Source organism: Lithobates pipiens, unplaced genomic scaffold, assembly GCF_037356315.1.
Source record: "Lithobates pipiens isolate NorthernLeopardFrog02 unplaced genomic scaffold, aLitPip1_a1.2 Scaffold_28, whole genome shotgun sequence".
NCBI lineage: Eukaryota > Metazoa > Chordata > Amphibia > Anura > Ranidae > Lithobates > Lithobates pipiens.
Genome location: NW_027507789.1, coordinates 149,091,509 through 149,104,857, shown reverse-complemented (window position 1 = coordinate 149,104,857; position 13,349 = coordinate 149,091,509). Strand labels below are relative to the sequence as shown.

The following is a 13,349-nucleotide window of genomic DNA, read 5'->3' as shown; positions in this document are numbered from 1 at the left end:
TTCTAAGGGCGTAAATTTTTGACTTCACTCCTCACTACCTATTACAGTTTTGAAGGCCATAAAATGCCAAGATGGCACAAAACACCCACAAATGACCCCATTTTAGAAAGTAGACACCCCAAGCTATTTGCTGAGAGGCATGTTAAGTCCATGGAATATTTTATATTTTGCCACAAGTTGCGGGAAAATTACAAACTTTTTTTTTTTCACAAAGTTGTCACTAAATGATATATTGCTCACACATGCCATGGGCATATGTGAAATGACACCCCAAAATAAATTCTGCTACTTCTCCTGAGTACGGGGATACCACATGTGTGGGATTTTTTGGGAGCCTAGCCGCGTACGGGGCCCCGAAAACCAAGCACTGCCTTCAGGATTTCTAAGGGTGTAAATTTTTGATTTTACTCCTCACTACCTATCGCAGTTTTGAAGGCCATAAAATGCCAAGATGGCACAAACCCCCCCCCCCCCCGAATGACCCCATTTTGGAAAGTAGACACCCCTAAATTTAGGGGTACACTAGTGAGACTCACAGGTAAAAAAGCACCTAGGCTGTCAGCGACTGTATCAAAACGCTACAAAAAAACTGTTAGCGATCGCAGGGATCAGGCCTGACTCTGCGAACGCTGCAGTTATGTGTGTTGTGTTTTGTAAGTGACAGTGATCGATCGATACTGCACTTGGGTGGGCTGGGCTGGGCTGGGCTTGGCGGAGGGGCTAAACGCAGGTGCTAGCAGGTATCTGGGCTGATCCCGCTAACAATGCGTTTTGGGAAACCTAAACTGCTGGTGACGCTAATATAGATCTGATCAGATACTATATTACTAAGGGAGGTGTATGCTTTGCGCGTGGGTGTTAGCGGTACTGGCACTAACCTGACGCTGCCTGGGGCGACGCAGACCTTATCTGACCCTCAAACTTATATCACCCGCCGGGTGATCAGGGGGTTAAACCTTTATTAGGTAATAAATGGCGGGTGCCCTGAAACTATAAAAAAATAACTAACCAACCAGCGTCACCTGTAACAGTTATATGGTGATCACTGGTGAAAGGGTTAACTAGGGGGCAATCAGGGGGCTTTATGCGGTAGTATATGGGGGTCCCTGGCGCTATAAAAAGCTGCGGCGAACCTAAATACCTACATGCCTAACTAGCGTCACCTGTGACACTAATACAGCGATCAGAAAAACGATCGCTTATTAGGCTGGGTTCACACTGGAGCGATGCGGGAACGCCACGAATCCGCGGCGGGTTCCCGCATCACACTGCCCTATGCGAACTGCTGGGAGTGTCAGTGAAATGTTAATGACACCCCCAGATCAGTTCGCATATCGCAGTGCGATCTGCAAACTCGGACAGGAATCGGATCGCATGGTGTGAACACCCATGCGATCCGATTCTGCTGCGGACCAAAAAAAGGGTCCCGAGTTTGCGTTGGGTGCGATGCGAATTCAGCCATACTATCTGTATGGCTGAACTCGAATCGCACAGAGATCGGATGTGATTTGCACTGCAGTGCGGTGCGAATCACATCCGTTCTCATAAACCACTGCAATGTGAACCCAGCCTTAGTGACACTGGCGACGGGGGGTGATCACGGGGTTAAACCTTTTTTGGGGGGGTTAGGGGGGTACCCTAGAACTAAAGGGGGCTAACCCTAACTGCCCTAACAGTTATTACAGTCACAAATGACACCAATGCAAAAAAAAAAATGCAATTGGTGTCACTGTGACTGGGGGTGCAGGGGTGATTGGGGGGGTGATCGGGGGGTGAAGGGGGGGTGAGAGTGTGCCTGGCATGTTCTACTGTATTGTGTAGTGTTGGTGCAACTCACCGATCCTCTCTCCTCGGTGCCGGAACGAAAAATACCGACACGGAGGAGAGATTACATCACTTCCTCTGCCTGTGTTTACATTACAGGAAGTGATGTCACACTGCACTTCCATTCGTCAGGAGCGATCGCGAGGGGGTGGCCATGAACGAATGGCCGCCCCCTCATCCCGGATCGCTCCTGAACGGATTCCGACCGCCGCTGGCACCGGGGGGGGCCCCCCACCCGCGGGAAGGCAGGGACGTACAGGTATGCCCATATGCCTGCCCGTGCCATTCTGTCGACGTACATCGTCGTGCGGCGGTCGGCAACTGGTTAATGGGTTTAATGCCTTATATCACAATCCACACACCCATATTAAACTGCCTGGCTGCTCCTCAGATTAGTTCCCCCTGGACCACGGGCACGTTACTCCATACTTTCTGGAGCTGTCTTTATCTTAAAAATGTATGGGATCTGGCAGCCAATAAAGTGGCACAGATTTCTGGTTCCCAGATTACATTAACAGCTCTAATGTGCCTACTCTTTACTCCCATACAGTATATGCCCCCCACATGCCAAAAATGAATACCCTATTCTGTGCGGTACTATGGCCTATAGCCTTGAATTGGTGTTCAAACTCGGTGCCTTGGGCCCAAGTACTACAACGGATGGAAACCATTAAACTCATGGAGTGAATTCACCACACGATAATGCACACTATGCAAGCTTTCTACAAGAAATGGTCAGACTGGTCCACATACGGTATCTCATAGCAATTTAGGACAACCTATATGGGCACTAGCTTTCTACTTCCCTTGACGATGTGTGATCCCTACTACTGGGTCTAGCTTTGAATAACTGAGGGCATGGTAGATATCGCTTATTATATTTTAAATTGGAACCCTTCTCAACATTCCTTAGACATCTGTTTGTTTTCTTTTTATCCTTTCTGTTTTTTCTTATTATTTTAATTATGGTTATTCTCATGTTATGTTCTTTAATTATTTACTGATGGATGAGTATTAATGAGACACACCCTATTTTGGCACCAAATTCAGGTAAAGTTAGTTAATCACATGTATTAACTCAGTCCCAACATGTCTATATGTAATATCCACCATTTTGGGTTACATCCCTCACTTGTGATACTCTGTACTGTTTGTTTTTCTCCTCTCCAATAAAAAAGTTTGTATTAAAAAAAAAGCAAAGGAGAAGGCCTTCAAAAAATATGAGGTTGGGGGATCATCATCAGCATTCAGACTTTATAAAGAATGCAACAAGAATGTAAGGGTGCAATTAAGACAGCTAAGATAGAAAATGAAAGACACATAGCGGAGGAGTGCAAAAAAAAAATCCCAAGAAATTATTCAAGTATTTGTATATTTAAGTAAAAAGGGAGGACAGACCATATTGGCCCCATAAAGAATGAGGAAGGACATCTGGTTACAAAGGATGGGAAGATGGCGAAGGTATTGAATTTATTCTTCTCCTCAGTCTTCACGAGGGAATCGAGGGGCTTCAGTAACCAAAAATGCAGTGCTTATCTTCATGGCACATCACAGGAAGCACCTCCATGGTTAACAGAGGACAGAATTAAAATTAGAATTGGGATACTTAACATTGATAAATCACTGAGACCTGATGGCTTGCCCCCAAGGGTACTTGGGGAACTCAGTCAAGTAATTGCCAGACCACTAGTCCTAATTTTTACCGACAGTCTACTGACTGGAATGGTACCAGCTGATTGGAGAAAAACCAATGTAGTACCAATATTTAAAAAAGGCCCAAAATACAACCATGGGAATTACAGACCAGTTAGCCTAACATGAATAGTATGTAAACTCTTGGAGGGGATGATAAGGGACTATATACAAGATTTTAGTAATGAGAATGGTATCATTAGCAATAATCAGCATGGATTCATGAAGAATCATTCTTGCCAAACCAATCTATTAACCTTCTATAACAGTGATGGCGAACCTTGGCACCCCTGATGTTTTGGAACTACATTTCCCATGATGCTCATGCACTCTGCAGTATAGTTGAGCATCATGGGAAATGTAGTTTCAAAACATCTGGAGTGCCAAGGTTTGCCATCACTGTTCTATAAAGAGGTGAGTTGCCATCTAGATAAAGGAAGGCCCGTAGACGTGGTGTATCTGGATTTTGCAAAAGCATTTGACACAGTTCCCCATAAACATTTACTGTACAAAATAAGGCATGTACCATAGGGAGAGTACATCGATTGAAAACTGGCTACAAGGGCGAGTTCAGCGGGTGGTGATAAATGGGGAGTACTCAGAATGGTCAAGGGTGGGTAGTGGGGTCCCCCTGGGTTCTGTGCTGGGACCAATTCTGTTTAATTTTTTTCATAAATGACCTGAAGGATGGGGTAAAAAGTTCAAGTCTCTGTATTTGCAAAGGATACTAAGCCAACTCCGGGCAATAACTTCTCCACAGGATGTGGAAACCTAAATGAGGTTTAGTGTAGAAAAATGTAAAATGCATTTGTGTGGTAAAAATATGAATGCAATCTATACACTGGGGGGGGGGGGGGGAACCTCTGGGGAATCTAGGATGGAAAGGGACCTGTGGGACCTAGTAGATGATAATAGGCTCATAAATGGCATGCAATGCCAAGCTGCTGCTAACAAAGCAAGCAGAATATTGGCATGCATTAAAAAGGGGACCAACTTGAGAGATAAAACGATAATTCTCCCACTCTACAAGACTCTGGTTCAGCCACACCTAGAGTATACTGTCTAGTTTTGGGCACCAGTCCTCAGGAAGGATGTGCTGGAAATGGAGCAAGTACAAAGAAGGGCAACAAAGCTAATAAAGGGTGTGAATATTAGTTATGAGGAAATGTTGTGAGCAGCACTGAACTTAATCTCTCCGGAGAAGAGACACTTGAGAGGGGATATGATTTCAAAATACAAATACTGTACTGGTGACCCGAGAATAGGGATAAAACTTTATCGTAGAAGGGATTTTAACAAGACTCATGGGCACTCATTAAAATTAGAAGAAAAGAGGTTTAACAAACTGCGTAGAGGGTTCTTTACTGTAAGAGCGGCAAGGATGTGGAGTCCCCTTCCACAGACATAGTCTCAGTGGGCGGATCGATAGTTTCAAGAAACTATTAGATAAGCACCTGAACAACCACAACATACAGGAATATACAATGTAATACTGACATTTAATCACACACATAGGTTGGACTTGATGGACTTGTGTCTTTTTTCGACCTTACCTACTATGTCACTATGTATGTAAGAAATGAGCTAGGACAGTGGAAAGCCACCACCTCAGGGTCCAGGTTATAATATCAAGACAATATTAAGTGCTAAAATGTCTTTTGGGAATTGATTATCTATCTCGGATCATTATGCATGTATTTTTATATTGTACTGTACATGAAAAAATAAGGAAAATCACTGATGCATCACATTTGGTATTCTCCTGAACGTATTATTGCACATCTATTTGTCTTGAGGAAAATCATACAATTTATGAATCCTGTCTTTGGCAGATTTGCTTGCCTTTAAAGGCATTTTAAAAGGGCAAAAGTTTTGTATATGGATAAAAAGAGTCTTCCACCATATAGAATTACATGGAAAATCACTAACATTTTTAGATCTAAAAAAAAATTGCACATTATTTAAGTGCATCCCCTTGTTTTGCATAATCAGCTCTGTGAAGCTTAAAAAAAAGCTGATTACAGCAATAAAATGGGTTTTGGAACAACCTCTATAGCCCTGCAGACAAAATAAATATTTTAGCTTTGGACCAAAAAAGGGTTATAACCTCTGTAAGGTTGTATTGCCTTCTGTGACAATGTTGGGGAGATTTTGCTTCCTGTGCTAGTGACCACAACTCAACATTCTAAAACTATGTTTTGGCTATAGTTGGGCTTTATTTATTAGGTTCTAATATGAATGTTTTTATTCGTAGTGACAGTTATTGTTTAAAGCAGCCATTCTCAACCAGGGTTCTGTGGAATCCTAGGATTCCTTCAGAGATGGCTAGGGGTTTCAGTTAGCTGTTGCTAACTGATTTCCCATGTGGTGGTGTGCCTGCATAATTGCAGGTCCAACACCAATTGGCAGAGCTAGTGGCATGTCTGTAGGGGTAGTATAATGACCACTACTGTAAGGGCAGCATTCTTCCCGCTGACCACCACCAATGTAAGGGGCATTTTTCTAATAAACTAAACTTAAAGGATAAGTTCACATTTCTTAAAAAAAATACAAATTTTTTTTTACAGGTAAAAAAATATGCATGTAATGTTTTTTTAGGGGCCTGTATAGCTTTGAATCTGCAATCAGCACATCACAGATGCAATCTCAGGGTCCTGCAGACTGTCAGGGTATCTGTCTGCTGGTACCTCTCACAGACAGGCAGTTATTGAATGACTCGAAGATTCAATGAACTATCTAGGAGCGCTCACCAGCACCCTGGTAGTTCATTGAGCTACAAGTCATCAGCTGCAAAGCCTGTTGGTACATGTAGTTCATTCCTTCACAGAGCTCTGAATGAATGACGTGGCAGTATGGGTGGAGCCCCGCATTGGCTGTTTTCTTTTCAAATGGTGGCAATGGGTGTTGGGAGAAGATCCCTGGCCTACTGTCACAATGAGGGGGAGATTGCCAAGAGGCTGCAAGAGTGGGAACATGTTACATGTTCCACCCTAAATACAGGTGTAACATGTAATATGTTCCCAAAGGTGAACTTATCCTTTAACAGGAGTTCCCCTGGGACATGAAATTTATTGCAAAGGTGTTATATTCTTAATATCTAAAATTTCAATTGGCTTTATTATACTTTATTTGGAATATGAATTCTCCATATTGTAAAAATGTTGTGGTTTAAAGGTTAAGTTCACCTTTGGAACATGTTACACCCATTACTTAGGATGTAACACATAACATGATCCAGCTTGTGATCCACCCCCTCGCCCTTCCCCTGTGACAGTGGACAGGGATCCTTGCCCCTGCAGTTGCTGTCACATTTTATAATTGGTGTGTCTGCGTGGGGCTCCATCTGCACAGCGGCGTCATTCATTCACAGCAGTCTGTGAATGAAGAAACTACAAGTCCCAACTTCCACTGCTCAGATTGATTGTGATCCTCAGTGACTGCGAGGGAGCTGACAAGCACCCTTATAGTCCATTGACAGACACTTCCTCCAGCTTTCAAACAGAAAGCCCATTCAGAGGTATAGGCAAGAAAGCTGGAGGAAGAGTGTGCAGAAGCCTACATTGCAACTGTAATCTACTTAGGCTTTGCAGGCTCCTGTAGGAAAAAATACTAAATGCAAATATGTGCATTTATTTTTTCCTAAAAGGTGAACTTAGCCTTTAATTAGGCTTGTAGTCTAGTCTTTTATAGTTAGTGTCAACTGTTGGCTGGTAACAACAATAATGGAGGGGAGTAGGGATGAGCCGAACACCCCCCTGTTCGGTTCGCACCAGAAATGGTAGGGGTACTTTTGTACCCCCTTACCATTTCAAACAGGGGGGGCGGGATCTGAGGGTCCCCTTGTTAAAGGGGGCTTCCAGATTCTGATAAGCCCCCCGCCCGCAGACACCCACAACCACCGCTCAGGGGGTCATGGTTCTTTGAGGGGGTCACAGACCCCCCAAAGCATCCTCCCAATGTTGAGGGCATGTGGCCCGGTATGGTTCAGGAGGGAGGGGGGCCGCTCTCTCGTCCCCCCCTCTTTTCCTGTGGCCTGCCAGGTTGCGTGCTCGGATAAAGGGTCTGGTATGGATTTTTAGGGGGACCCCACGTTGATTTTTTTTTAAATTTGATGCGGGGTTCCCCTTAATATCCATACCAGACCTGAAGGGCCTGGTAATTGAATTTAGGGGAACCCCCACGTTTTTTTTTATTTTTTTTTATCAATGAATGAATGAATTGTCGGCTTATACAGAGAACACTCATTGAGTTTTCTCTGTATTACGAGAGCTGACAATATAGCCGCAAGTGATTTTAAAAGACTTTTTCCTGCACAAATGACACTTTGTGCAGGGACAGTTCTAAGCACCAGAAACATGCGCCCCTTCACAGGCATACTATAGACACGCCCCAGGTACCACATTTAAAGGAATATTACACTTTTATTGTTTCACTTTAATCATTATTAAAATCACTGCTCCTGAAAAAACTGCCATTTTTAAAACTTTTTTTTGCATTGATCCATGTCCCCTGGGGCAGGACCCAGGTCCCCAAACACTTTTTAGGACAGTAACCTGCATATTACCCTTTAAAATTAGCATTTTAGATTTCTCCCATAGACTTGTACAGGGTGTTCCGGCTTTTCGAATTTGCAGCGAACAGCCCAAATTGTTCACTGTTCGCTGAACAGGCAATGTTCGAGTCGAACATGAGTTTGACTCGAACTCAAAGCTCATCCCTAGAGGGGAGTTTAATATATTTAGTTTTTAATAAAATTGGGTTTTTATTGCAGTTATTGTCTCTGTGGGGTGATTTCCCTTCTCTTTCTGTCTTAAGATGAAATAGCAGGTGAGCAGAGATCTCGCCATAAGGGAAATCCTCCATTAGAGAGTAGTCTCTAGGACAATTGTCGCATTTAAAAAAGTTTCTTGCTATTCCTGTTCTAATTATAACAAATTTTGGATTTCCTTTTACTTTCAGCTCGGATGAATCTCCCCAGTGGCGATGCTTACAGCAATAAGATGTTTTAGCGCTTCTAACCTTTTCCCTACTTTTCCTTTTCCTATCCACAATGTATCTAAAGCCAGCATATTTTTTTATTTTTACTTTAAAATAAGCTAATAAATTTAATGAACATGGGTTAAGTGTCGTTTACATATAAAATGTCCATAATTCTAGGAGCTACACCTCTACAGCTAAAAGATACAGCTTGGCCTTAGTACATAGGATAACAAAAATACATATATTAAAACATAAGTTACAAATTATAGATGCAGTATTTGGACACAGAAGTGAAAACTTCAGATACTTTAAAAATTATGAAAGGAAAGCAAAGCAACAATAACAGCAGCTGCAAATGTTGACTTGCAGGAGTAAATAACTGACCTCTCATCCATATTGGCCCTGCCTGGCAATCCTTATACAGAACTGCATCTTTGTTCTGCCAGGTGAAGTACATTTGGAAAAGCATCCACAAAATACAGATGGCCATCATGATAGTTAGAAATATGAGAAAGTCTCTCTCAAAAACGTCAATGTCCTCAGTATACACACAAGTTAGCAAAGCACAGCTGAAGAGAAAGACATTGGAGCCCACCAGTCCAGAGAATAGACGACTTCCTTTTTTCCAGTCATTTTGGTCTTTCTCCTTTTTGACAGTTGACTCGTCTTCTGGTAGTTTACCAGTTGTGTTGAAATCTGGATTATCCTCCATTGCAGGTTCAAAGGGAGTCAGTCTTCATGTGTGAGTGCAATCTGCTTCACAAATGCCCACTGTGTATCTTCTACATATATGTCAAGTCCTTTACTTGGGTTGCTCTTCAGTTGGTGGATAAATCCCTGTCCTAACTTGCTCTGCTTTTTTTAATGTTTAATCAACGTATTATGTGGATTTCAATACCAGAACCTTAGGACATTTAAGCAGCTAAGACATAGCCAAACATTTTTGATGACATAAGGCAGCATGATGAAAATGCACAGAGAGAAAGGAGGAGTTGAAATATAAATATTCAAAGCTTCTCATGATCATTTTGAAATGTTCTGCCAGGTAACAATGCTGGAGGCGAAGGTGTGGTGCAATTATGTTACAAAAAGCACCTGATGTATATGTGTTTTATAAAAGTAAATCAGAGTGTTACATCCAAAAAAACATTTTTATTTCAAAGTCAAAGGACAGGCTGTTGACATCTAGCGATTAACACAGATCCAAAAATGTGTTGTCTTTGGATGCAGACCAGTGGTTGTGCAACCTGTAATCCTTGTTCTTATCCTACTTTTAAATATGACCAGACAATGTTTAACTGGAAGCTACCATGGAATTTGAGTTTGACTTCTAAGTCAACTATAAACAGTTAAGGGGGGGAAAAAAGGGCTAAAAGCAATATAAACTATTCATAGGTAAATATATACCTGGATGAAGCTCACTGACTGTAGTGATGCCCAAGTAAATCTTCCATGATGCTCAGAAACTTACACGGCTTGTAGTTTGAAACAATTAAATAATATGTTTGCAAATGTTTCAGTGGGAATAAGATGGGTTGGCGACCTTAGACTGCTCGGGGAGAGGGAGGTACAGTATATATACTGTATATGTCTTTAAATCTTGGCTTTAGTTTGCCCTATTTAGTAGGTTATCTTTCATTTCAGAAATTCCTATTTTTTGGAGTGTTTTGTAGGCTTTATTACTTATGATGATTTACATTCATGAGATTTGGTTCAAGTACTGCATGATGTCAAATGTATAATCACAGCTGTACAGAACCACCTAATAATAGATTTTCAAAATTGTATCTGCCATACTTGACATTTCACTGGTCTTCTTACAGCAGCCCCTCCTGGCCATCATTAGAAGGGAGCAGAGATTTCATCTAAAGACTTTGGGTATAACTCATATGCACAGGACTTCCCTATCCTTCTATGCCGGCCCTGCTGGCCTTGCCAGGACTAACGGCAGGGCCCTGTGTGAGTGAGTTCTGCAAAAAGTATTTCCAGGCATCTTTCATAAGCTTGTAACACTGCATGTTATTTTAGTGCTCATGTGCATATTAACCCATTCATGCCTCAGCCTATTTCTGACATTTGTTGCTTACAAGATAAAATACACATTTTTTACTACTAAATTACTTAGAGCCCCCAAACATTATATATATATATATATATATATATAGCAATTTAGCAGGGACCCTAGAGAATAAAATGTTGATTGTTGCAATATTTTATGTCACACTGTATTTTAGCAGCAGTCTTTCAAACACAATTTATTGGGGAAAAAGACACTTTCATTAATTAAAAAAAGTAAACAGTAACGTTAGCCCAAATTTCTATAAAGTGAAAGATGATGTTACATCGAGCAAATAGATACCTAACATGTCATGCTTTGAAAATTGCGCACACCCATGGAATGGCGACAAACTACGGTACTTAAAAATCTCCATAGGCAAAGCTTTAAAATAATTTAACGGTTACCCGGTTAAGGTTACAGAGGGAGTCTTTTGCTAGAATTATTGCTCTCACTCAGACGATTGTGGCGATATCTCACATGTGTGATTTGAACACCATTTACATTTGAGGGCTGAACTTCCGCATGCGTTTTCTTTGCTGCGCGAGCTCGCGGGGACAGGGGGGCTTTAAAAAAAATTCTTATTTTTTTTTTTTTTTTTTTTACAATATTATTTTATTGCTTTCACAAGGAATGTAAACATCCCTTGTGACATTAATAGGTGGTGACAGGTACTCTTTATGGAGGGATCGGGGGTCTAAAAGACCCCAAATCCCTCCTTTGCACTTAAAAGTAAACCGGAAGTGACGTTGTGACATCGCTTCTTGGATTTTACATAGGAGACTCGATCTAAGCCATTTCCGCCTTCCTTCCTGCCTCACCCTAGCCGGCGGAAGTGGCGGATCATGGCTCAAGTCTCCAGGTGGGATGGGAGGACTGGGAACAGTGGCAGAAGGCGATGGGAGGGGGGACGGACGTCCCATCCGGCTCCTTAAGGATAACAGCAGATTATCACTCAAAAGCCAACCGCCCGCTCTAAAAAACGGTACAGAGGTGATATTACTGATGGGCACAGATTGGCACTTTGAAGGGCTTTAATTTGCATTTTGTTGGGCACTAATTGGTATTTTTGTGGGGACTGATTGGCATTTTGGTGGGCACCTCTGATGGGGGCTGTCCTGATAATCAATGCACTGATTATCAGCACAGACCCACTTCCTCTGTCAGGAGAGCTGCCAATTGGCGCTTCCTGTCAGCGCAAAGCAAGGAAAGCCGTTTACCAAATAATGGAGCCACATTGCCAACTTCAATCTGCAATAGGGCAGTCGGCAAGTGGTTAACCAATGCTAAATAAACAAAAAGAACCCGAAAATTTTGAAAAAAAAAGAAAAATTTACATAGTTTGTTATAAAATTTTGCGAGCAGGTAATTTCTCTTTAACTGATGTGTTCTGATAAGGCTGCACTGAAGGGCACTGATAGACTGCACTGATGGCCATTGATGAGGCAGCACTGGTGGGCAATGTTGAGGAGGTACTGAAAGAGCCACACTCCACTTAAGCGCTTGCGTCATATACCGCTTCCTCCAGTCTGAACATAGATATCAGATATTATAGCCGCCTATTGCAGCCATTAACTGGGCAGGACTTGTTTGGCTGCAAAGCTAGAACATTTTATTTGAAACTCAACAATACAACCTGTACACAGGAATACAATTACCATAATCAACATATACTATATACATTATGTTAATTAGCCACCTGGATGACTCAGAGGTCTCATTCCAGGTCAAACTTTCCGGCTTCAACACACAAAGTACAATACACATTATTACAAGTAGGGATGAGCCGAACACCCCTCCCCCCCCCCCCCCCCCGGTTCGGTTCGCACCAGAACAGAACTTTCGAACGGACCAAAAATTTGTACGAACTTTAGAACCCCATTGAAGTCTATGGGACTTGAAAGTTCGAAATTAAAAGTGCTAATTTTAATGGCTAATATGCAAGATACTGTCCTAAAAAGGGTTTGGGGACCTGGTTCCTGCCACAGGGGACATGGGTCAATGCCTAAAATGTTTTTAAAGATGGCTGTTTTGGCGGGAGCACTGATTTTAATGACGATTAAAGTGAAAAAAAAAGTGAAATATTCCTTTAAATATCGTGCATGGGTGGTGTCTATAGTATGCCTGTGAAGTGCCACGTGTTTCCCGTGTTTAGAACAGTCCCTGCACAAAATGACATTTAACGGAAATAACACCATTTAAAACTGCTTGCGTTGTTAATGTTATATCTGGTTCCGGCAATATGGATGAAAATCATTGAGAAAAATGGCATGGGTAGCCCCCCCTGCCCATTACCAGCCCCTTTGGGTCTTGTATGGATATTAAGGGGAACCCCGTACCCATATTAAAAAAGGAAATACGTGTGGCCCTCAGGCCCTATATACTTAGAACAGCAGTATACAAGCGGTGCAAACAAGCCAGGGACTGTGTAGGTTTGTTGTGTTAAGTAGAATCTGTTTGTAATTTTCAACTGGTACATTTTTAAAGTGTAGCTCCAGTCAAAAATTCCATTTTAAAGCTTTTTGGAAAACATAGGGAAGGGTTACCACCCCTGTATAATTTGTTTTGCCGTCCGTCTTTTCTCATCTCACTTCCTGTTGTCTCCTTCCGTTTGCAAGTAGGAGACGTTTGTAAGTTGGATGTTTGAAAGTAGGGGCCTGCCCTATATGCTCTGCAGAAATGGCGGAACAAGGTGTTGGTGTTGCCACAACATTGTAAGCCCTCAAAGTGACTCTGGAGCGCCCTGCTGTGAACGATTATATCAAGAATTGTAATTACATGCCATTGTTGAACAGTG

At 42.1% G+C, this 13,349-nt stretch overlaps 1 protein-coding gene across 1 annotated transcript in view; it reads right to left on the bottom strand.

The window, feature by feature from the left end:
- LOC143935659 (proton channel OTOP2-like) overlaps window positions 1-9,506 on the bottom strand; it is a 141,039-nt gene extending 131,533 nt beyond the window's left edge. The window contains exon 1 of the mRNA XM_077459690.1: window positions 8,881-9,506. Within this exon, the coding sequence (XP_077315816.1) occupies window positions 8,881-9,208 (328 nt within the window). The 5' untranslated portion in view covers window positions 9,209-9,506. The remainder of the gene's footprint in view (window positions 1-8,880) is intronic.
- Between the last annotated feature and the right edge of the window lie 3,843 nt (window positions 9,507-13,349).